Source organism: Strix aluco, chromosome 3 (genome assembly GCF_031877795.1).
Source record: "Strix aluco isolate bStrAlu1 chromosome 3, bStrAlu1.hap1, whole genome shotgun sequence".
In the NCBI taxonomy this organism is placed as follows: Eukaryota; Metazoa; Chordata; class Aves; order Strigiformes; family Strigidae; genus Strix; species Strix aluco.
In genome coordinates this window covers 60,627,192-60,652,272 of record NC_133933.1, presented here as the reverse complement: position 1 = coordinate 60,652,272, position 25,081 = coordinate 60,627,192, and the positions used below count along the sequence as shown (strand labels likewise).

General features: G+C 39.4%; 1 protein-coding gene across 3 annotated transcripts in view; it reads right to left on the bottom strand.

The window, feature by feature from the left end:
* Positions 1-6,481: 6,481 nt before the first annotated feature.
* The window catches only part of LOC141921011 (coiled-coil domain-containing protein 170-like), a 71,099-nt gene continuing 52,499 nt past the window's right edge, over positions 6,482-25,081 (bottom strand). For all 3 annotated transcript variants that reach the window (XM_074818764.1, XM_074818761.1, XM_074818763.1), the window contains 5 exons: positions 18,110-18,310; positions 16,190-16,363; positions 14,727-14,969; positions 13,598-13,834; positions 6,482-7,632 (listed from right to left, as the gene is read on the bottom strand). In XM_074818764.1, coding sequence (XP_074674865.1) covers positions 7,432-7,632; positions 13,598-13,834; positions 14,727-14,969; positions 16,190-16,363; positions 18,110-18,310 — 1,056 coding nt within the window. In that variant the 3' untranslated portion in view covers positions 6,482-7,431. The remainder of the gene's footprint in view (positions 7,633-13,597; positions 13,835-14,726; positions 14,970-16,189; positions 16,364-18,109; positions 18,311-25,081) is intronic.

The window sequence follows — 25,081 nt, the reverse complement described above, 5'->3', positions numbered from 1 at the left end:
ATCCACAAGTCAGAAGAAGTTTATAAAGCCTAGCAATTAAGATTTATCAGCAAAGAATTAGTCTGTGCAACTCTGAACCCATGATATTATTTTCTCTTTAGGTCATTAGTCTAAATCCATCTCTGTTTACTGGTTGCTTTTTCAAATATTTATTCTGATTCCTTATGCTCATCCAGAGCCTGATGTCTTGAACTGTTGAGATGAATAGTTGTTAATAAAAAAAAAGGGAAGTCATCTTCAAGCATATTTTTAGTCACTTGAATCAATACATTTTAGCTCCATGACTTTGTGAGATGCATCTCAAATACTCTCTGTCCCCACCTCCTTCCACAAAACCTCAGGCAGCTAAATGTCATCAATACATGGTCAACTGTGGATCCCTAAATACTATATGAGCCACACTACTTCTCCATTCCTGCTGGACACTCTCCAACAATGTTGTCTGTTCTCTGTTCAACTGTTCTTAATCCATGTACTCAAAGGCAGCGAGACCTAACTAGTGGTGTCACATGCTGAAGTGACACCATAGAAGTATTACTCTAAACATCTGTAACACCAAGCAATATCAAAATGATAAGACATTGATATTATTGGATATTATGCTTATTGGATGAGGGAAAGGCTGTGGATGTTGTCTACCTTGACTTCAGTAAGGTCTTTGACACCGTTTTCCACAGCATTCTCCTGGCAAAACTGGCTGCTCACAGCTTGGATGGGCACACGCTTCGCTGGGTAAAAAAATGGCTGGATGGCCGGGCCCAAAGAGTTGTGGTGAATGGAGTTAAATCCAGTTGGCGGCCGGTCACGAGTGGTGTCCCCCAGGGCTCGGTTTTGGGGCCACTCCTGTTTAACATCTTTATTGATGACCTAGACAAGGGGATCGAGTGCACCCTCAGTAAGTTTGCAGATGACACCAAGTTGGGTGGGAGTGTTGATCTGCTCGAGGGTAGGGAGGCTCTGCAGAGAGATCTGGACAGGCTGGAGCGATGGGCTAAGGCCAACTGTAGGAGTTTCAATAAGGCCAAATGCCGGGTGCTGCACTTGGGCCACAACAACCCCCAGCAGCGCTACAGGCTTGGGGAGGAGTGGCTGGAGAGCTGCCAGTCAGAGAGGGACCTGGGGGTGTTGATTGACAGCCGGCTGAACATGAGCCAGCAGTGTGCCCAGGTGGCCAAGAAGGCCAATGGCATCCTGGCCTGTATCAGAAATAGCGTGGCCAGCAGGGACAGGGAAGGGATCTTACCCCTGGACTCGGCACTGGTGAGGCCGCACCTCGATTACTGTGTTCAGTTTTGGGCCCCTCACTACAAAAAGGACATTGAATTACTCGAGCGTGTCCAGAGAAGGGCAACGAAGCTGGTGAAGGGTCTGGAGCACATGTCGTACGAGGAGCGGCTGAGGGAACTGGGGTTGTTTAGTCTGGAGAAGAGGAGGCTGAGGGGAGACCTCATCGCCCTCTACAACTACATGAAAGGAGGTTGCAGAGAGCTGGGGATGAGTCTCTTTAACCAAGTAATAAGTAATAGGACAAGAGGTAACGGCCTCAAGTTGCACCAGGGAAGGTTTAGACTGGATATTAGGAAGCATTTCTTTACAGAACGGGTTGTTAGGCGTTGGAATGGGCTGCCCAGGGCAGTGGTGGAGTCCCCATCCCTGGAGGTGTTTAAGAGTCAGGTCAACACAGCGCTGAGAGATATGGTGTAGTTGAGAACAGTCAGTGTTAGGTTAATGGTTAGACTAGATGATCTTCAAGGTCTTTTCCAACCTTGATGATTCTGTGATTCTGTGATTGTGATAAGCTCAGCGCTAGTCTAGCACTTTTCCGCACAGCATGGCTTGGTCTGATCTCCCAGGAAAGCTCTAGGGGACTTTTATGCCATAACCTGCAGGATTCCTTCATCTATGCTGATGGCCATATACTTCTGCTCTAAAAATTATTGCAGGCTTCTTCTTAAACATCTCTACCTGCACCTGTCTTGTTTGTCTGCTGCCATCATTTTACCCTTGTATTATTCCTTCTTCTTCTTGCAGCTCCACCTCCCCTACCATGAATCAGCAGTACATATCTGTCTCCTTGTGGTCATACGCCTGCCATAGGCTGCTATTTCATAGGATCCCTTTAGGGTGACCAAAACCTTTCTGCTCTTTCTCCTCCCCACACAAGAGCATACTTACCACCCCCACCTCAGCAGCTCCAGAAAACCACCTAAAAGGGGTATGAAGCATCTTCAAGTGTCTGCAGCAGTCTTAAAGACTCTGCAGTCTTACACAAGAAAGTGAACTGTTCCTCGGTGTCTGCTGAACTGCATGGAACGCTGCAAAAGTCCGATCACACCCTGGCTAGAGGTGAGGTGCGTAGCACAGGAGGAGGCTGCCAGGGCTAAGGGACAGAAAGCAGCAGCAGAGCAAGAGCATGGACAGATTTCTCCAGCAGCCCTACGCAACCTGGCAGACACTGGAGCTGGACTTGAAACCTCGCTTGATGAAGAACAGGGCTGGCCAAAGAGATTTTGCTGCAGATAAGTGATCTGTGAAAGATCAAGGTGAGAAAGATATTGTTAATGACAGCAAATTTAATGGAGCATGGGGAGGCTAAGAAAAAACAACAAATAACTACGAAGAAGGGTCTGAGAATTGTCTGTCAGTACTGTATTTCTGCTTGTCCTTTGGGATGTCTGTTAATTGTGAGCCTCTGACCCCCTCTAAGGGCAAGAAGCCAGCCAGAGTGGCTGCCCATACCAATTTATACTGTCACTTTATAATTTATACTGCATATTTTTACACTGTTACTGCAATATGAAGGATACACAGAAGAAATGATTTGAAATACTTGTCTTAATGCTTCTTACTTCTTCACTGTACCAGCTTGAGCTCAAAAGGAGTCTGACCATCAGTCAGACTGCAGACACTCCCTGTTGGGACCAGAGGTGGCTCTTCAATCTGCCCAGATTTACAGCCCCATTTGCAAGGCTCTCCTTACCACCCTGCCATGGCCCACAGAGCTGCTATGGTCATGCTCTTCCTCACCGTACAAAAACATGACCAGAGGGGGAAAGGACTGAGTCAGCTCTGCTGGTGTGTTGCTGCCTTCATAGTAACACTGGGGAAGGTCTTCCAGCATCCCAGTTACCACCGCACATCTGTTTTGTAATCAGAACTCCAGCACACAGCCTGATGAGCAGCAGAGCATTCCAGCCAGCCAGGGTCATGGCTGAGGAGGGGACTGGGCAACCGATGGGGACACAGATGGCATGCACCAGCGTGAGCACACCCAGACCTAGGCCGCCCTCGGCAGTGGGCTCTGCTGCCCACAGGACATGGTCAGAAGTTGCCTGCACCGCCTGGCAGGAACAATTGCCCCCAGCAGGCAGCATCCCAATTTTGGAAGGGGAAACTAAGCTTATTCTTCTGGAATGAACTCAGCCCTCTCAATCAGCGCCCTGAAGAGCATTTGTTACTACTAAGGTCACTAGCAGGAATATTTTGTAGATCAAGGTTCCTTTTCCACATTAAATTGCATTCAGTGGCCTATTTAAAAGTAATATTAATAGTAAATTGAATGTTTGGTTTATAACCAAGCACACATCTTCACCACCCAAAACATTAACATTCCATTTACAGAAAAAAAGCCCAAATAATCATTTTATGAAAACACCTATGTATGTATACATATCTAGGGACCTAATCCTATTCAGCTCCCAGCTTGGTTAAACTTCCTGCACTCCAGTCCCATCCCTAGCTTTACCAAAAGCTGTCTGACGGTTGGTTTCTCTACCTGGAACCTCTTGGAAGTTAACAGTTTGGACCCCATTTGCCCACACTGCAATCTTATTTTTTTTGTTTCTCCCACTTACCAAAAGTGTAAGCAGTGACAGGGGAAAAAATAAGAAAGCATATCTCAACTGTTTTCTTTATTCTCTTCTGTAAAGAAGTGTTCTTCTTTGTCTCATGGCTCATTAGCTGACTTTAAAACTGTCAGAAGAGTCATCTATTTTGTTCAAGCAAATTGTCTTGTTCTGTAGATCTTTCATTTCTGACTCATGACTAATTATGAGTACAATTAATAAACTCATCCTCCTTTTCTTCCAGAAAAAAAAACATTGCTGTAGAGGATTCTTCCTTGTTTTGACAGAAGAACAAAGCAATCTGAAATCTTCCATTTGAAAAGGATTATGTTTGAACATTCTTTCAATTTCTATTCTGGCAAGCTATCTTTTTTTTATTTTCCACATAGCTTTTTTTTAGTTAAAATCTATTGACTTGAGTCATCCATATTTCCCCTCCCTTGCACCATCATAATGTGCAAAATAATCCAGTAACTGAACAGCCCTAGGAAAATGTGGATGATGCACACAGAAAGAAAATGTAGAAAAGCAAGTAAACTGCTTTATACAGTAATAATAAACTCTAGAGCTACATAAGTTGAAGAGTAATTTAATGTGATCTGTCTTTATGCTTCCTAATTCTAATTCAGCCTTTGTACTTAATTTCTTTGAGAAATCATAGTTCTACCATGTTTCAAAGAACATATCAATTATATGATGTATAGACAAAAATTCAGTTGCATATATTTAAATACACTCCTCACATTATAACACTTATTTTTCTATTTGCTTTGTGATTTTATTATTACCATGTTTATGGCATGTAAAATATGTCATTTCAATATCTACAATTGCAACATTTTAATTTGTTGAGTTTTGTCCTTTTTTAACACTGCCAATCTGAAATAATGAAGTTGTCTTCATTGGCACTGGTCCAGCTATTACTTGGAGAAAAAAGATCTAGCCCTGTAACTGTACCATTCTTTGATTTCACAATACTTTTCTCTTTAATATGTATTCTGTTGATAAATCAAGAATCCTTTACCACAATAAAAGAGTAATTATGAACAGATAGCAAACTCAATCCCATATCTTTTATTAATAGAAACCTTAGTAAAAATAATCTGCTGAAAGAGGGGTGTCTGCTGACACAGCTTTAACACACACTTTCAGGTTTCTATCAGCTCTGTCTTGTGTGGAATGCATCTTGGTTTAAAAAAGAAAAAAATGTTGAAAACATTCATAAGCCTAATTTTTTTTTCCCAAAAGGAAGACTAAGTTCAATGCTGTATGAAACAAACCTTAAAAAAAGATTGCAAGTCAGTTTAAACTTTGTTCAGGGCTTAATAAAATTACATGCGTCAAAAATCACCTGAACTTTGTTCATGTCAAATTACTTCTTTACTTTTTTTTTTTTCATTTGTTTTGGCTAAATGTACAAAGGTGTCACTGCTCTTCCAAAAGTAAAGCAAATACAGAGAATATTAATAATCAGCTAAGAGGTCATATTCCTTGATAAACATTAGCATTAATATTTCAAAAAATACAGATCCACCATGTGGGAAAAAAAAAAAAAAAGGCATTAGAAAACATTTATTCTACTTTCTGTTGGCTTAACAGGCAAGACAGTAATCAGGCTTTACTACCAACTTCATGTGAAAGCCTGCCTTCTCTGATGCAATTCGGAGAACTTTGCTGGTGGCTTCTGTGGGGCTGGAACTTCACTGCTGGCAACGGGATGGCAGGATACAGGACTGCTGAGCATGGCAGGAGATTTTAAGCCTCCTGGCAGACATTAGGAAATCATCTCACAACCATGAAATATGCATACTTTATAATTGGTACTCTCAGAGACTATTTCTTAAAGTTATGAATGTATTATCTGGGCTGAGTGGACCTAATTTTGTAATACAGTTTATTTAACTTGCAAAATATGGTAAAAAATGCTTTGTATAATATTTATTAACATGGATGAAGAAAACTGGTTTTGTTGTTTAGTTATAACTCAAGCAGAAGAGAAGAGCCTATAGAACCAGCAAAACACAAGCTTTAAACTTGTATTCTCTCATGAAGAATTAGAAAATTATTACATCCTTTTCCACCCTCTAAATTCCCAACACATCATGCCTAAAAATATTTCAATCTTTTACCTTACTTTGAAATTGTGCTTTCCTAAGTTTAAGTTTATATAATTTAATATTAGCATTTTCCTTTATTCCATTTATTAAACTGTACATGAATAACAATGTTTCATTATAAAACAAGAAAGGAAATTGATTTTAATCCAGATAGCCACAGGAGTATAGTAATATATGATTTACCACATCTCCTCAAATGAGTGATTTTGCAAAAGCTTGGGTGTTTTTTGGTTTTTTACTAACAAGTCACTGAGAAATGATTCTTCAGAGGCAAGTGAAATAAAAACAACCTATAATGCTTTGAGTCCCTAGCCAGATACCAAAATTACCACACTTCCTTGAAAAAGTCTCATTTTTCTTAAAATACTGTGCTCAGTTTTAGTGAGTGGGTTATCATTTGCTCAGATACTGCAGAAAGTCCACAAAGGGCCAGACATAAACAGGTAAGTCTTCTTAACTGTTCTGCACATCCATACAAAATATATAATGAGAAGAGACAACTGAAAACACAGAATCATGTTTGAGTGTGCTATTAAAACAGATTTATTGTTCAAATTTCTTTAAAAAAATCAAGAAGTTCAACAACACTCAGAAAGGGTGATAGACAAGCAGCTTTTATGATTAAGAGGTAGTTCTGGATACCTTGTCATTGCTTTTCTGAAAATAAAGACTTTAGTAATTCAACCATTTTCTGTAGTGCATAAGCATTTTAAAATAACTTTTTATTAACTCAGAAGAACTGCCACTATTTGACCTATGGATTAATTGCCCAAGGAATACAGCAGCTAGAAGTAAAATTTTCAAGGTATCATGACCAAGGGCAACATGCAATTTTACCAAATATATCTACATCAGGCACATGACTGGACCCTGTGAAAGAGCCTTTGCTGAAAAAGTGTAACTTTGTTTTGACACGAGAGCAGACTAAGGAAAACAACAGAAGAAAAAAAATCCCTTGTCCCAAAATTGTGATAGTCCTCTGTCTAACTTCCACTCTTGGAGCTGAAGTCCTTATATGTGAAAATGCAGAGAGAGGTCCCATTTTGCAAGAACAGCAGCAGGACAGCTCCCACTTTATTTCATCCTTCACCCAGAGGTAAAAAAGCACACGGAATGTCACTGAAGCTGACATTCAATAGCGAGTACTTCCCAAAACTGTGAACTGACCTCAGGCGGCCCATGCCTTCAATGCATCTGCAGTGAAACTGGAGGGCTATACATTGTTCACATATTGACTGTTATTTTCATAGCAGAAGTATTATGTTGCGCAGGGATTTTCTGTTTGCTATTTCTAGGCTGCTGGCTTTACCCATTCAGCTGTCTCCCTACTGAAACACTAAAAATCAGCCCAAGTCAGTATATCTAGAGTAGGGAACAGAAATAAATATCTGCTTTCTATGGACATCTAGCAGGTAGGCAAGCACAAAGGAAAATTTTACTTTGTTTTGTCTCCTTATAAAACTTGTGTTTCAGTGAAGAAGCTGTACGTTTCTTTGCGAGTGTTCCTCTGGTGCCCTTGCCACTTCTTTGAGGCAGACACATGGGAAGTAGTGGTGCTGATGAGAGTGAATCAAGCCTTCAAGACGTGTAATGATTTCATAGTCAGGAAGAGCCAGGCTGGCAATGTTGAGGCCCAGCATCCGTGAGACCACCTCTCGGAAATCTGCCAGCTGCAAGAGCAAACAGAAAGGAATTAAAATAAATACCAAGCAAAGGAGATGCCTGGAAAACATACACATATATGCATACATAAAAACACAAGCATTTGTATTAGCAGTGCAAAATATAGGTATTTCTGCTGTTGCTCAATACAGAGAAGCTGAAGAGGATGGCAACAGCCTTTTGGTGCGTACCTCAAATAACAAAACACGTAAACAGCTGAGGTGCTAGGGATCTTGAACACCAAACAGAGTTTCAAGTGTTCTTTAGTATCCTTCACAGGCATATCTTCCCTGCTGACTCAACAGCGAAAACTGAGGAAAAGACAGGAAGAGGAGTTGTACTTGACCTAGATGACTGCAAACTACACAGACAACTGGAAACTCTGGTGGCTGCATCCCACAGCAGAGGCGAAGGTCCTGGTCCTGATCTCAAACTCCTGACCACTTCCTGCCACCGTTCCCCTCCACCCTGCACTTCCTTGTGGAAACCACTGCAGAAAGGAGGAAGTTAGAAGAAGGGTGGAGGTTTGGCACATCCTGCAGTCTGATTTTGACTTGAAATCAGGATGCAGCCAAAATTCAAGATGCAGCCTGGGAAATGCTCATTTTCCTTCTGTGCCTAGCTGCTGAAAATATATCACAGGAAGGGTATTTGGCAAAATAATTAAAGAAACCAGGTTTCTCTCTGCAGTTCCAAATGGACAGACATCCACAAGTAATTGTGATCACTAGTGACCCTGCCAGTAACTAGATTAAAAACTTAAGATCAGACGAACATGAATGCTGATTTACTCTTCTCAACTCACAATATGGATCATTATAAATCAAACTTCAATGCCTCTTCAATGGACAGTGCATTACACAGCCCATATGACCAATGCCTTAATACCCCTTATCATCAACACACAATTAAAAGAGGAAAATGTTCCTATTGGAGGATATATGCTTGTCTTGGTATTTGAATGTCAAGATCCCCATTCCCAAGCATGACAGATTCAAAATGTCACAGAAACATCAAAACCATCAAGAAGCCAGACTCGCGCTCTGGTGTGGCAGCACCCTCACTCCACCAATCAAGCTGACAGCTAATGGTGAGGAGATAAATGAACTCCTGAAATAGAGATAAAAACACTCCTGAAATACATGTCCAACCCTAGGAATACTGTGGAGAACTCTAAAGCAGTTATAACATTTGTGAGGCAAGCTGCAAAACCCCTGAAGACAAGGTCTCAGTTCCAAGACTTTGCCAAAGAGTGTGTTTCATCCCAGTACACACCCTAAGGAGCTGCCATCAGTTCAAAAAAACAAACACGGAAACCAAGACAGTATAGGGCAGAAGGATTCAACAATTCAGTCCCAGCTCTCTGTCTTGGATGAAACACTGGAACAATGTAACACCAAAAACCCCCAAGTTCCCGTATCTTCTCTTCAACACCAAGCCAGGAGGCCATTGATATGGGGCTCTGGCAGTGTGCTGGGCAAGGACAATTTAGCAGAAGCTAAAGATTTTTTTATACATCTGGATCACAGACGAATAAGCAGGCAGCAGAGCTGGAATTTGCTTCCGTGCAGACTTTATGTTAAAAGATCAAGGCAACCCTCTTCAAAGATCCAGTCTTTGGATGAACTAAACCCCCACAAGACATCTATACAGCAAACCCAACTGGTCCTCTTGGAGCACAGTAGGGTCTGCGCTTTGCACCAAATTTCTTGCTCTCCCATCTTTGCTATTGCAGGCTGTTCAATTTAATTATAGCAACTGTGAGTAAACCAAATTGTACTACAACCATGTATCAAATGCAAACAAATTAAATTTGATGCACTGATGCAGATTATTGATCGGCAGGATTTTGCCAGAGGGAATAGATACAAATTAAAACGTATAAACAATCATATCACTCTTTTCTAATACAAAAAGTAGGTCATACCTATACTGAATGTGCAATTAATATGTTAAGAATTCAGTAACTTTAATCAGCCAATAACCTAAACTGGAAAGCACACAGAGCCCCTAAAGAAATCCTTTAAGCCATTCATTTATATGAATTTTAAATTGAGGATTTTTTTCCACTTTAATGGAATAACACTTAGACAAAAAACAACTTTTCTGACTATTATATTGTGGCATATAAAGTACAGTGCAGATCAAGCTGTAGTTCAGTGAAAATACAGAAGGCCTGATGACAAAGAGAAATTCTCCACATAAACTGACAAAGAGAACCATCACTCTTGGATGCAAAAATACCCCACCAGAACTTAAAATTGAACCTGAATTTTAAAAACTCCAAACAAAAGCAACAGATGATACACTCTGGACGATCTTTAGAATGTCTCACATGGAGAGAGATGCATGTGTATACTCTTAAGTGGATACAGTGCTGTAAGCACATCATGAACAACTTTCTAAAATCTTTCACTAAAACATATAAGATCTAGAAAAAAATTAAATGAGAAATGTGTTTCAGCTTTAAAACCAATGCAATGGAGGTATTAAGAACACAACAGTTCTGCTGAAATACTAGAAGCTAATAGAAGTACCACTTAACTCTATTTAAGGCTTTCTTCAATAGCAGTTAGTATTACTAAGATAGTCACAATCTGAAGTAAAATTATCTGAAGTAAAAGAGAGGAAATTAACGCAATTTAGAGCATTAACCCAAGATATAAGAGAGGGGAGCAGAAGTAAAAAACAAGACACTACATTTTGTTTTTATGCTGTCTTATTCCAATATATAAAAAAAAAAAAAATAAAAAAAAAAAAAAAAGGAAACTAAGACTGGAAAAAATCTCTATAACAAAAACATCGAAAACTTAACCAAAACATTGATACTTATATTCTTACTCCAAGTACTACTGCAGATAAGGACTTATTAGCTAATCTCTAGTTGACTGCAGTGGTCATGTTATCAGTCCCTGTGAACATCCTTTTGTCATCAGTCGTTATACATACCCTTTGTCTAGTCTTATTAAAATGAATGTCAGCTCTATTGATATTTATTTATTTATATTCAGAAATATGCAAGAATGATATATGAAATCAGGAAGGTTTCCTGTTCACCCCACAGACAGAGGAAATCCAGTATGGATATTTGTAAACTTACACTTACTCTTGTAAAATTTCAATACATCCAACTAACTCCTCACTTTATATCCATTCTAGTAATCTCTACTTTTTTGACTCCACGTATTGCTTCACCTCTCTATGGTTTTTACTCTACAGTATGATTTTATAATGCTTTAAACAGCATTTTTTAAACTGGTTTTATATGTCTACTCAAGAATATGCACCCTTTGCTGTTATTTGCTACAGCCACCAAAACTGACTGTTAATCCTAAAGCAGACTGGCAGTGTTATTACACCCTGCTTACAGGTCTTCACTTCTAAAAATTCAGATGCTTTGATTCTGTGCAGTCTCTTAAAAAAAAAAAAGGAAAAAAGGAAAAAAAGGAACAAGACACAAATGCCAAAGCTAAATTTTCCTCTTAAACTTAGTAGGAATTAACAGTCTAAAGAGCAAAGAACAACCAGAAACACTGTGTTAAATCCCAATTATGACTTAATTTTAAATTATTTCAATCTGATCTTAATTTCTGACTTCACTTGGGTATGTTATGCCTTTCTTTATGATCAGAAGACAAATCAATGTCTTAACCAGTTGGCAGTAGATCAATTCTGCGTACTTTTAATTTTGACAGCATGGAAAACAGCCACAAAATATTATGATGTTATTTAACATTACACATAGTGATATCCATGGAAAGCAGCAGAATGTACCTGAAAAAAACATGCAAATGAATGTACCAACGGTCAACCTGGTCACATCAACAACTCGATCGGGTAACAGCAATTTCAGTTTCTAGTAGTTTTCTTATAAATGCATACATACACAGATGATATGGCTGTGCTTATATTCAGATTAAATATATATACATGCTCAGAGAAGTATTTAACATCTGCATTTGCTACCTTTTACAGAGAGTGAGGGAAGTCTGGTCTGGTTTACCCTCCCCAAGAGTCCAAAGCAGGCGAAGAACTACACAGGGCTGGGGATAAGGACGCAACTCTCCCTGGGTAATGGCTCAGAAGAAGTCAGGAAAAAACCTCATGTGTTAATTAGTGAGAGAGTTTAGAATTAATTCTCTGACTTAGCAACAGTAGCTTTATTTTAAGGACAGATTTCAGCTAAGTAAACGTTAAAATACAAGAGCATATGCTATGAATATTACTGGCAATTCTCATATTCTCAAAGTGCCATTACTGCTGATCAGCACTGCACAATTACCAGGAATTGGTCTTGCCAACAGCTTTGCTCCCAGTTTAGCAGTATAGTTCCACCTGCAGGTATTTGAAATGTTCCTGTGCTGCAGACCATTGTGGATGCTGGTGAATTATAAGTTGAGATTTACCTTTCACTAACCCAGACAGCTTGAGAACGAGTGCTATGCTGTGCTTAAGCATTATGCACTTTGTAGCCCACTTAACCTCACTTTTCCCATGTTCTTCAAATTTGGCCAAAGAACGCTGCTACAGTATTCAAGTGGCTTGAAGCCTTGGGTTTGGACAGTAAAAATTCAACATTTATGTGTTTTTAGCAAATAATGTGTAACTCCGTGGAATAATTTCCTGAATATAATTCATACCTTCTTCTGTGTGCAGATTGCTTCCTTTCCTCATGAGACATACAAAGAAATTAAATTTTCCTGCCAAGTTTCTAACCTTCATTATAAAACAAAACAGTCCTAAAATTTCCCAGGAAGAAAGATCCCCAGGTTGTTGGTCTTTTCTCCATATGAGCAAAAAAATATTTTTCTGGCTCATTTTTGAAATAGCATTCTTAAATTTCATCCAGAGCCATTGCTAAGGCCAACATATAGAGTAAAAATTTTAGCTGGAAAAACTAACAAAGTTCTAAGCAGTTGGAATAAGGAATTTAAAATTACACACTTTTTACTGTAAAGAAGCGTTCCATTGGCTTTAAACAATTATGCCATCTATAATGCTGCTACAAAACACAATATGCAAGCCAAGTATATACATACTTAACAGTTTTTTTAATTAGAATGGAACACATTTACTAATGTGTTTCTTACAAACCCCTTACACCCTCCCCAAGGTGAGTTACCACAAAAATCTTTCTTACCTAAACTTTAATACAGTTATACGTCACAAATCAATCCAAAATAGTTACATTTAATATTAAGTCTGGTTTGGTTTGGTTTGGTTTTTTTTAAATTTCTGATCTTTTCCAACATTCTTTGAATTTATGGCCTATACATGGCAACACAGAATTATAGAATCATTTAGGTTGGAAAAGATCTTTAAGATCATCAAGTCCAACCGTTAACCTAGCGCTGCTAAGTCTACCTCTAAACCATGTTCCTAAGTGCCACATCTACAGGTCTTCTAAATACCTCCAGGGATGGTGACTCAACCACTTCCCTGGGCAGCCCGTTCCAGTGCTTGACAACCCTTTTGGTGAATAAATATTTCCTAATATCCAATCTAAACCTCCCCTGGTGCAACTTGAGGCCATTTCTTCTTGTCCTATCACTGAGCCTTGTTGAATCTCATACAGTTGGCAAGGAGAAAGTGTGAGACAGAGGAGGAGAAACAAAAGGAAATGGATGAGGAGAAGTTGGTAACTTTTATACCTAAGATATATGGAAAAAACATACCTTAAAAAGATACTAGGATTTTAAAGCATTGTTATACCTCTCAAAAAGGTGATATATTTTGCAATGAACAAAGAAAACAATGCCTATATTTATTATTCATCTTCTTGCATATATAACTTGAAGAATAGCTTTGCCTCTCAGAATCACAACTGCGAATCTGGTTCACATGTGTGAGCTAAAATTTCCTTATTTACTAATGTTCATAAAAGTTTTTAGCACAGCTGGATAGCTGCTCCACCTGTACCACATTCTTATATTTTAAGTGATGTTAGCATTTGTCAAATACCTATACACGTACCTGTCTCTCTCTTTTTGCTAATTCTGCAAGAGTTGTTTTAAGCACCTTCATCTCACTGGTAACTGCCTCTAACATATTTTTGGTTTTTTCTTTATCTTCAGTAGCTTTACGCTCCTTTAAAAGAAGTTCTGATTTGACAGAGGTAAGTTGTTTCTCAGCCTTTTCTTTCATTCTTTCCAATTTGCCTTGAGACTTATTGAGTTCTTCTATAGTTCTGTTCTGCTCCAAAGTTTTGATCTGCAATAACATAATGTTAAATTCGTCACACTTTTCCATCTAACATGATCAAATAATAAAAATATCAGGAGTAATCATGAGTAAGCACTTTAATGTGGGTTCTTATGGATTCTTGATGAAATCACATGTACAGGTGAACTGAAAAGTTATTAAAGGAGACTGGACAATCTCAACTCAATTAGGAAAAAGATTTTTGTTTCAAAGACAGTTAATTCTCTACAGGTTTTGTGAAAAGAGTAGCTGGACAGACAAAAACACACAGTGAGAGTTCATTCTCTGCTAGCCCCTGAAAAAGTAGTGTGAAAAAAAGTTGCCAAATGTTTTGCTGGTAAAAACTGTTCAGTTGGAACGTGCACCTACTTATCTATTTCACTCCATCAGCCACAAGATATAAACTCACATAAAATCAATCTTCCTTTCTTCCAGTGGTAGCAAGCTATCAATGGCTGCAAACTACTTGTATTCACCTGAGTTAAAGCAGGTAATTTATTAGTGCTGCAATGTAATAAAATGGGAACAATGAAAATTTAGCATCTTGCTTGTTTTATGCGGAAAACCCCCTTTTTTCCCCCCCATACCTATCAGAATATATCTTCTGTGAACAATGTATGGGAAAATATAAGATTCCAACCGTATCAACAGGAAAGAAAGGGAGACATATATCGTATTTTTCTTACACTAACCTGAAAATTCACATTGTACTTTACAGGTGCTACTTAGTATATCAAGACAAATTGCAAAATACCCAAACCATTGTAATATTATATTTGCTTTCCCCACCTAGATGGATTTGAGCAATTCTCCATGGACACATTTATTGTAAATGAACTCCAGTTGTATCCAACCAGAATAGAAAAATGGATAGAAGCACAAATGCAACCTTTTAACTCACCTTAAGTTCATTGGTTTCAGACAGCTTGGCTTTTAGGTCAGTATTCATTTCCCTTGCCAGATCAAGCTGCTTCTGTAACCTCTCTATCATCTTATGTAACTTTTTGACAGTGAGATTGGCCTCATCCCTCTCCACAGCTAAGGCAGTCCTTACTTGCTTCTCTTCTTCCAGCTGCATTATTTTCTGCCGCAGGAGGTTCATGTGCAGCTCTCTGCTTTCAAGTTTTTCTTTCTGAGTCTTCAACTAGTTTTCCAAACACAAGGATATTTGAAAAACTACATGTGAAAGATAATGGTACTACACAGATTGTTTTGCAAATTTAATCCTCGTGTTGCATATTTAACCCGACCTCCTATTCCTCTCTTGAAAACTCTGTAAAGCTGTATAAACATATATACACTGACTTGATACTTCTTACATTACCAATTCATTGTGCTTCTCCATCCCTGAATTTGTGCACTATCTTTTAGAATGAATTTACATACACACTGCACCCTATTTGAACATAAATACTTGTGCATCATTCATAATATATGAGATTGTCTGAAGTATAAGACACTAGTCAAATGCAAGAGGTAAGAGAGATGCATTAAAGAGACAGTGGTTTCGGTGGTGGTAGATTAAGATATTTCCATCTTTAATCAGTTAATTAAGGCTAGTGTGCAAGAAGGACAATCTACATACAGAAATAAGAAAGTTTTCATCCACTGCTCCAATATAAGGTCCAGCAGCTGAGTTTTGTAATTTTGGAGCTCAGGGAGCTACCTGTTTTCAGTTTACCCGAGCTGAGCTGCCAGGCTTTACTCTGGAACATCTGAGGAGTATTAACATACATACTATACCCTCCTAGAGAGGCAGCTGCTTCCAGAAAAAAATACAGTGTTGCTTTAAACCTTAAACAGACCTAATTCTAAGCTCTACACCATTCTGATAAGCCTAAAACCAGATTTCATGCTGTCATAACAGGATAACAGAGGGGCGTTTGACCAAATTTGAATAGATTTGCTCCTAAAGGAGCACAGTTCTTGTTGGAAACGCTTAAATTCTTGGTGAAGTACAACCAAAGTCCTACTAGTTTCTAGAGAAGTTTGTATAAGATGCCCTGCTTCCCAGCAGATCCTTTTAGATTTAAATATCTATGACAGTTATTTACAGAAGTATATTATAAATGTGTATTACAAAGTAGACATATATACACATATAAACATGCATAACTTCATGCATTTATTTAAGAAGCTGTGAAAAGTACCACATATTTAACCAACTGGTGGTTTTAGTTGTGTTAATATGCAGTCTGTTTGCACAGTTTGCGAACGTTTACTATCTTCTTTTTATGTAATGAACATCTTCAAAATTCCTTGTACATATATGAGCTCCAATCTACTGCCTCTAGCAAGCCACTATAGAAATACAACCATAAAAATGTTTACTTTTGAAACAAACAGTATGTCTTTTTTGCCTACCTTCCTTCTTAGGCTATATGCCATAGTTTTGTTTTCAATCACTGCATCACCTTCCAGTTTCACTAACTGCTCTACACGGGCTAGAATTGCATCCATATTCATATCAAATCCAACCTCTGCTGCTAGGCTATCCAGCTTCATCTTCTCATTAAGTTGCTCCAGAAATTTCAGATACTAAGATAAGATATGGAAAAGAATAATAAAAGAATAACAAAACCTCATTAGAAGTCCTGAAGTACAATTTGAAAGCAATTCCCCTTACACCAGCAAACAGCTCTACATAGCCAAGCCCCACTATCCACAAGAAATAATGTACTGAAATGATATGTTTATAGTACACACTCCTGACAATTGCTAATTCTCCATTTGTCCTTTTTTAGTCAACATTTATTTTGTTCATAAATCCCTGGACCTACTGTATCTTCTTTGCAAGACCAGATTGTGTTTTGCTCCTCTGCAGTAATAAGAGCACTAGGTATGTGTGTCTGCTTCTGACTCCAGTCCCTGTCTGGGGCTCTGCTGCTTTACACAAACATGCATTGGCAGGAAGAAGTTAAAAAGGACAGCTGCATCCCAACCAATTGCAAGTGCTGTGATTGCCCACTGCTGTGAGCTCTAAAACAGATAAAACTGGTACCAGGGATGCCATGGGTGAGATCCAATGTATTCTGAGGAGAGACAGGAATGTTAACATAGTCAGCCTTTTGCCCTTCCTTGGAACAGCAAGTTTACAGATAACATTTATTGGTTTAGAAACTGCTTTAAAGATTATTTTAATTGCATCTCCATCTGGTTTACTGATGTGAACACATACACATATCAAATGTTATTTAATCTGTTTTTTCCTTCTTTTGTCATGCCGTTCAATTGCATTAGTTCCCTGGTCTCAGTTAGGCTCTCTTGCAAAATCCAAAGCTCTCCTTCTCGTTAAGAACTATGTTTGTCTTCTCTTACTTCTGTTGCAGGTCATAATCTTTGCAAAGAAACAACAAAGAAAAAAAAAAGGCAACAAAACAGTTCCATAACTGTTGCCTGAGCCCACGACAATAAAACATAGCAAGAATCTCTTTTTGTTTCATGATACTTCTGGTTCAAAAAGTGAAAAACAGCAGCAGAAGAAATCACTGAAGTTGTGATAATAGAAAAAAAATCACAACAAAAATCTCTCTATTGCAGCAAAATCTAGAGAGAAATTAAGAAACTAGGGCCACATGTTCTTCACAGAGGAAGCAGGGGGGAATTAACAGCTCCATTTTCTGGTTTGCTACCAATGTGGTGGATGCTTCATTCATAAAAGTTATTGTATCATAGACTACTGCAAAACAGACAGCACCAAATTGTTGATTCTTTGCAAATGCAACTTTCTAAGCATTGCTTTTGGCCTGGTGACATGCTACAGCTTTGTCTTAGTTGTACTGGATGGCTGGTTTAGCTTTCCAGGTACTATGTCATTTTTCAAACTCTTGGTATGCATGTGTGTTATAGGCTAACAGTGTGTTCATTCATACAATTAATAAAAAAATCCTGGTAGCCTTGATGGTCTACGGATATAAAAGAATCAAGGACTGCAAGATCTTGAGAGACTACAGACCAGATAGTATATTGGAGAAAGACAGTGAGATCAGAGAAAGCTTTAAGATCAGAGAATTCTTGAAGGACCCCTGATGTATTTACAGAGTCTTCTTTTAATCTGTGGTGGGTTTTTTCACAGTAAATGGATTCTGAACTAAAAATCTTAGCTACTTTTTCCAACTAAAATTGTTCATCAAAGAAAAGATATTACCACTCTCTGCATGATGCCTGACTTTGCTAATTTGCATTACTTGCAGTACTGTTATACTCCAGTTGATCGATGCAATACAATTAGCTGTATCTCTGTCTTTAGTGAGTTTTATGCATCAAAATAATGCATGTAACTACTTTTTGTTTCTCAAGCTTCAAACCATCTTGCATCAGATCTCCAGACAGTAATTCCTCTTCCAAGTGTTTCAGTTGATCCTGGAAAACCTCAGAACATTTTTCAGCTTCCCTACTCCTCTCCAGAGCTTCTTGGTACAATCCAGTCTGATTTTCCAAAGCTGCGGTCAATTTAGCTATTTGGGTTTCAAGCTGAGATACCATCTAAGGAGCAAGCAAACCAACAAAACATATGGAGTTAGGTGGGTGTAGAAATGTTAGAAAGATATGAAAGATGCATCCTCAAATTATTAAAAAGAGGGTAAAATATCTACTTTTAAAATACATGCACTTAAAATGACAAAATATTAAAATCTGCTGTAACACCAGGAGAAAATGGCAGAAGTGGTGACATGTTGGACACCCAGAAGAGAACAGCAGAAACCACATGTGAGATGAGTCAACTGACTAAAAGGGGCTAATATCTATAAAAAAAATACAAACTAATTTAGACACAAACTTTCCAAAGATGTTAGCAAACCAGCAATATCTGGCAGTCAGCTAACATTCCTTAAAATAAACCAGTAAAAATCACTAGTCTATCGAGGAGCTGAGTTGAAAAAACAGATAAGTGACGTAGAAAATACATGCAGCATATTGGTGAGAATGTAGATATGGATAACTAAGTCTCAGAGGAGTGCTTCCCAAATGTTAAGTGTTAAAGGGTTAAGTTTAACTGAAGGATTCTGCTTAAAAAAATTATTTTTAAAAAATTATTTCTGTAATCTAGTCAAAGCCCAAGTCTAAAAGGTTAAAATCTTATAACAGGAAACTAGACTAACAATTATGAAAACAATTCTAGCCCTACACTGTTAACTTTGCCACACCTACATATAATGTAATGGATTTTAAGTTGTAAACTACTTATAAATTAAATGCTTGACAGCATCTGATTACACTGCTGCCAAATATTGAAAGACAGTTCTATTCAGTTGCTTGCTTCCCTCTTTCCCTCTCTCCTCATCTTACTGTCATATAATTATTTGGTTAAATAATTATGTTGCATTTGTAACTCAGTGTTCAGACACTCATCATCGAGCAGTCTCTTCATTTTAAGCATCTGTTTGCCTCCTGTTAATAAAATGAACAATAAGCACACAAAACTCCCATTAATTTTAATGGCACAGAAAGGTTTCCAACTTAGACTGCAATTAAATACAAACAATAGTTTGCACCCAGCCTGCCTAAAAACCACTGAGAAATTACTGCTGGTTGTACAGTGGTAGAAAACACTAGACAGCAATAAAACTGCAAGAACCCCACACACACATTTTACGCTTTTCTGCATCACATATCTTTATGTGGGCACACTTTAAGAAGAAAGTCTTAATGGCTCAGGAACAGGCTGTCCCCAGGTGCTGTAAGAGAAGTCGGTGGCAGAGAAGACCACCCTGGCTAAACAGGGAGCTTTGGTTGCAACTCAAGGAGAAAAGGAGAGTTTACAGCCTTTGGAAGAAGGGGCTAGCCACTCACAGTGATTACAAAGACGCTGTGAGGCTATGCAGGGCGGGAATCAGGAGGTCTAAAGCCCAGCTGGAAATTAATCAGCTATCAAGGACAGCAAGAAATGTTTCTATAAGTATGTGAGCAGCAAAAGAAAGACCAGGGAGAGCCTCCATCCCCTGCTAGACGCAGGAGGAAACATGGTGACAAGTGATGAGGAAAAGGCTGAGGTGCTTAATGCCTTCTTTGCCTCAGTCTTTAATAGCAAGACTAGTTGTACTGAGGGAATCCAGCCCCCTCAGCCAGAGGACAGAGACTGGGAGAACGACCCCCCCCACAATCCAGGAGGAGATAGTCAGTGACCTACTGCATCACATAGACATACACAAGTCTATGGGACCGGATGGGATACACCTGAGGGTGCTGAAGGAGCTGGCTGGGGTGCTCGCCAAGCCGCTTTCCATCATTTACCAGCAGTCCTGGCTGACCAGGGAGGTCCCGACAGATTGGAAATTGGCCAATGTGACGCCCATCTATAAGAAGGGTCGGAAGGATGATCCAGGAAATTACAGGCCTGTCAGCTTGACTTCAGTGCCCGGGAAGCTGATGGAGCAGCTCATCCTGAGTACCATCACACAACACATGCGGGACACCCAGATGATCAGGCCCAGTCAGCATGGGTTTATGAAAGGCAGGTCCTGCTTGACAAACCTGATCTGCTTCTATGACAGGGCGACCTGCTTATTGGATGAGGGAAAGGCTGTGGATGTTGTTTAACTTGACTTCAGTAAGGCCTTTGACACCGTTTCCCACTGCATTCTCCTGGTGAAACTGGCTGCTCACAGCTTGGATGAGCACACGCTTCGCTGGGTAAAAAAATGGCTGGATGGCCGGGCCAAAAGAGTTGTGGTGAATGGAGTTAAATCCAGTGGGCGGCCGGTCACGAGTGGTGTCCCCCAGGGCTCGGTTTTGGGGCCACTCCTGTTTAACATCTTTATTGATGATCTAGACGAGGAGATCGAGTGCACCCTCAGTAAGTTTGCAGACGACACCAAGTTGGGTGGGAGTGTTGATCTGCTCGAGGGTAGGGAGGCTCTGCAGAGAGATCTGGACAGGCTGGAGCGATGGGCTAAGGCCAACTGTATGAGCTTCAATAAGGCCAAATGCCGGGTGCTGCACTTGGGCCACAACAACCCCCAGCAGCGCTACAGGCTTGGGGAGGAGTGGCTGGAGAGCTGCCAGTCAGAGAGGGACCTGGGGGTGTTGATTGACAGCCGGCTGAACATGAGCCAGCAGTGTGCCCAGGTGGCCAAAAAGGCCAATGGTGTCCTGGCTTGTATCAGAAATAGCGTGGCCAGCAGGGACAGGGAAGTGATCTTACCCCTGTACTCGGCACTGGTGAGGCCGCACCTCGATTACTGTGTTCAGTTTTGGGCCCCTCACTACAAAAAGGACATTGAATTACTCGAGCGTGTCCAGAGAAGGGCAACAAAACTGGTGAAGGGTCTGGAGCACATGTCGTACGAGGAGCGGCTGAGGGAACTGGGGTTGTTTAGTCTGGAGAAGAGGAGGCTGAGGGGAGACCTCATCGCCTTCTACAACTACCTGAAAGGAGGTTGCAGAGAACTGGGGATGAGTCTCTTTAACCAAGTAATAAGCGATAGGACAAGAGGTAACGGCCTCCAGTTGCACCAGGGAAGGTTTAGACTGAATATTAGGAAGCATTTCTTTACAGAACGGGTTGTTATGTGTTGGAATGGGCTGCCCAGGGCAGTGGCGGAGTCCCCATCCCTGGAGGTGTTTAAGAGTTGGGTTGACATAGTGCTGAGGGATATGGTGTAGTAGAGAACAGGCAGTGTTAGGTTAATGGTTGGACTAGATGATCTTCAAGGTCTTTTCCAACCTAGATGATTCTGTGATTCTGCAATATCACTCAGCAGAAAAAAAAAACCGCTTTCAGTAGCTTGTGCCCACGGAGACGTTCTGCTGCTGGAGAACCCAGAGTCTCTTTATCAGGCTGCAGAGCAGCTCTGGGCACAGCCCAGCTGCATGGGGCCTTTACAGGCTTCAAAGTTGCATAAACATGAGAAGGTGAGGGATCATACCACAGAAGGTGAGACCACAAAACCACCAAGTTGTCAGTTTATCTTCCAGAACATCCTGGATTAACCTTCATCCTTTGTTTAGGGACAATCAACAACCTAGGGATTTCCTGAAATAGAGTTGCACCTTTATTACCCACCCACACCTGTATCCAGTGACTTACAAACGCTGCATTGTTGGTCCTGCAGTTTTGACCTCCACAGTTTCTCATGCCAATGACTTGTGCAGCTTGATCAGCCAGCCTGCAAAAAAACACTTCCTGCCTTTTGTTTTAATGTGGCTACCAGATAATTTCAGACGAAGACCTTTTATTGCTTGTGTTACAAGAAATTGCAAATACTCATTTCCAGAGGCAGCTCCTACCTTGGGTACAACAGGGTTCAACTAAATAACCCTCAGTAAAATCTTTCTGAACTTTATTTTTCTCTTGTGCTAAGCTTTCATTTTTTCTTGTGCTAAGAAGATGGCATATGCAAGTACCAGGCTCAGCCCCACAGCATACCAGAACAGAAAGTGGGCTACAGCTATACAGTCTGTAGGGCATCTCCCTCAACAGCCCAAAAGTCACAGAGACAGGCACATGGTAGAATTACGATGAGTGCAAAAAAAAAGCATGTAGGAAGAAGTTACAAGGTTCTTCACATCATAGTGGCATTTTTTTTCCCTCTTTTTCAACATTACAACTCAATATTCTCTTCTCAGTTTTATCTTGACAATCAATAAGCTATACTATTCTGGTTTGATAAGATGTGATCTTAAACTTCCACTGTTTTATATATATCCCATATACGCACACACAACTGTACACCTAGTACAGTTTTTTTTTTTAAGATCCCTACCAGCTGAAAAGCGTTAGAGCTGCCACATCTCTTATCACAGTACTTACAACTTGGATTTTGCTTTACTGCATTGCACTCACCATCCCAAGCTGAAAAGTTCTTGTGTGTTGAGCTTTTCCTTGCATGGAAGCTTCTAGACACTCTTATGGCCCTTCCTGGTACTTTTTGAGGGCCCTTTTTTTGAATGAAATTATAACTGTGTGTGCTACTCAGCAGTCATGGATTTATACAGTGGCATAATTATGGCTTTCATTTTCTTCTCAACTTTTTTCCTAATAATTTCTCACATTCTATTTGGTTGTGGTTTTCTTCATCAGCCCTAAGTCAGTACATACTACTCTGCTTTTATCAGTGTTTCATTTAATTTTCCAAATTATTTTCCACTCAATTCTTTTGTTTGGAAGTATAAAGGGGATAAATCCCTAAAACTAAATATGCATTTATGACACTGCCATAAAAATCTTTAAGAAACAAGAACAACAGGAGGTTTTAATGGGAGCAGCAGTAGAGCCTAATCCATTTTGGTATTTAAGAGTCTGTATATCAATATGCAATGACAAAAACTGATAAAATTAAGATAATCTACAATCAGATCAGCTGTAGGTAGTCAAGAGAAACAGTTTTCGCCATGTGAATTTAGGTTGCTGCAACAGATCTGCAACAAAACTTGTCAAACAGAAAGGACCTGAACCCAGAGACCTCATAACCAGGGCTGAGCTCTGTATGAACTGAGAACATTTGCTTCCCTTGAACTCCAGGTGACCATGAACCCTTCCGGTATGTTACAAATAATAAATGACAAAAACACCCAAGAGCTGTCCAAAGATATTCAGATGATATACATCTTACTATAACAGCTGAAAAGATCATTAGGACACTGATTCAAAACAGTTTCTTAATCTGCAGTAGAATACCTATCACGGGACATTGTCAGAGTATATGCTGATTTTTTTCAAATGAAATTATAATTTTTGCTGATGTTAATGCTAAGGGCTAGTATACAGACAATGACACTAACTCAGATGCCCTTCAGATACCAAAATCACCATAAATAGGAGACATAATCTTCAAGAGCATTTCAGATTTTCCAGAAAATATGGCTATAGTAGTTTCACAGAAACTATGACTATAGCAGTTGTAGTGAATAATTTTCTTACAGGCCTTTTAAAACTTAAACGTTTGACAGGTGCATGTGCACAGGTAGGCCAGACATACTTGGATGTAAAGATGCAAATTTTGCCAGCTCATCTGGTGTATACGACTCTATACATAAAACTCCCAGAGGAGCTGCAGAGATGATTTAAAAATTAAAAACCTGTTTAGAGAAGGCATCAAAACACTCAAACAGGGACGGTCCTCTTTCTCCCAGATTCTTGCATTTAATCTATTTTGCAAAGGCAGTTGCTTGCACCAATGCCCTGACAGAAATGAAACAATCTTTACTGAGGGAAAGGAAAGGTCTAATTGTAATCCTCCTCCTGTTATACATTAGGGCATTCATTAGCACATTTTTAATTTCCAGCAGCAAGGCACTCAGTTGCTGGATTCATACCTCTAGCTGTCCTGGCATTGCTGCTGGATTGCAGCCACAAAGGGGCTGTTTTGAAACAAGCTGGCTTGGGCACCAGCAAAACTACAGGCTAATTTACCCTCCCAAGAAGTTTGATGACTTGCTTAAGGGTCTTTTACTTAAGGCTGGACAGTTTACTGGAAGCTCTATAAGAAATCCTATCTGAAGACAACCTTTTTCTTGATTGACTGATAGTAAAGCATACATACCCTAACACTGATGTTATATCCAAATCCTAGAAAGAAATTCACCCAGAGATGCAGTAGGAATCTGACTGACATATACCAACATGTATATTCCTTACAAATGGAACCTTAGAAAATGTTTTTTTATATCTGATTTGCAGAAGGAAAAGCAGTTCAGGGTAAAACAACTTTTGATGACAAAGTCTATGATCTATCAGAAATAAATACACAGGTGCATAATATTGGCATTTTAGCCTAGTTATTTCAAAGACCCTAATCTTAATGCAGAAACTCTTCTGAGAATAGATGCCCACACTCCTTTAGTAACATAGTTCACTTGGGGGCCATGCAAATAAATTTTTCCAAAGGAGTTGATCAGTAAAACATTAAAGCTTCATCACTTAATATCTTTAGCAAATACAGTAATTCACAAAACTTCATCATTCAACTACAACAACCAAATTCACCAAGCAATATTAATTTTAAAGCCAATATTTATGGTTCAGGAAACTGAGCCACAATTTTTTTTTTAGAAAGGACCAGCATTTTGGTGCAGTATTGCTAGCAGTATAGCAGGCAATTGCTGTATTTGCTAGCAGAGGCAAAATGCTATACTAGACATACCTGACATAGCTTCTCTACTATATAAAAAAAAAACAACAAAAACTGGCAACCATAAGACCAGCATCTTAGTTCCAAAGCACAGATTTAGGCAGCGGCAGATTGGAGCTGATACCTGCTCTGTTTTAGTAATAAAGGCTTCCTTTTAGCACATATATTTAATTTTGATAGCAGT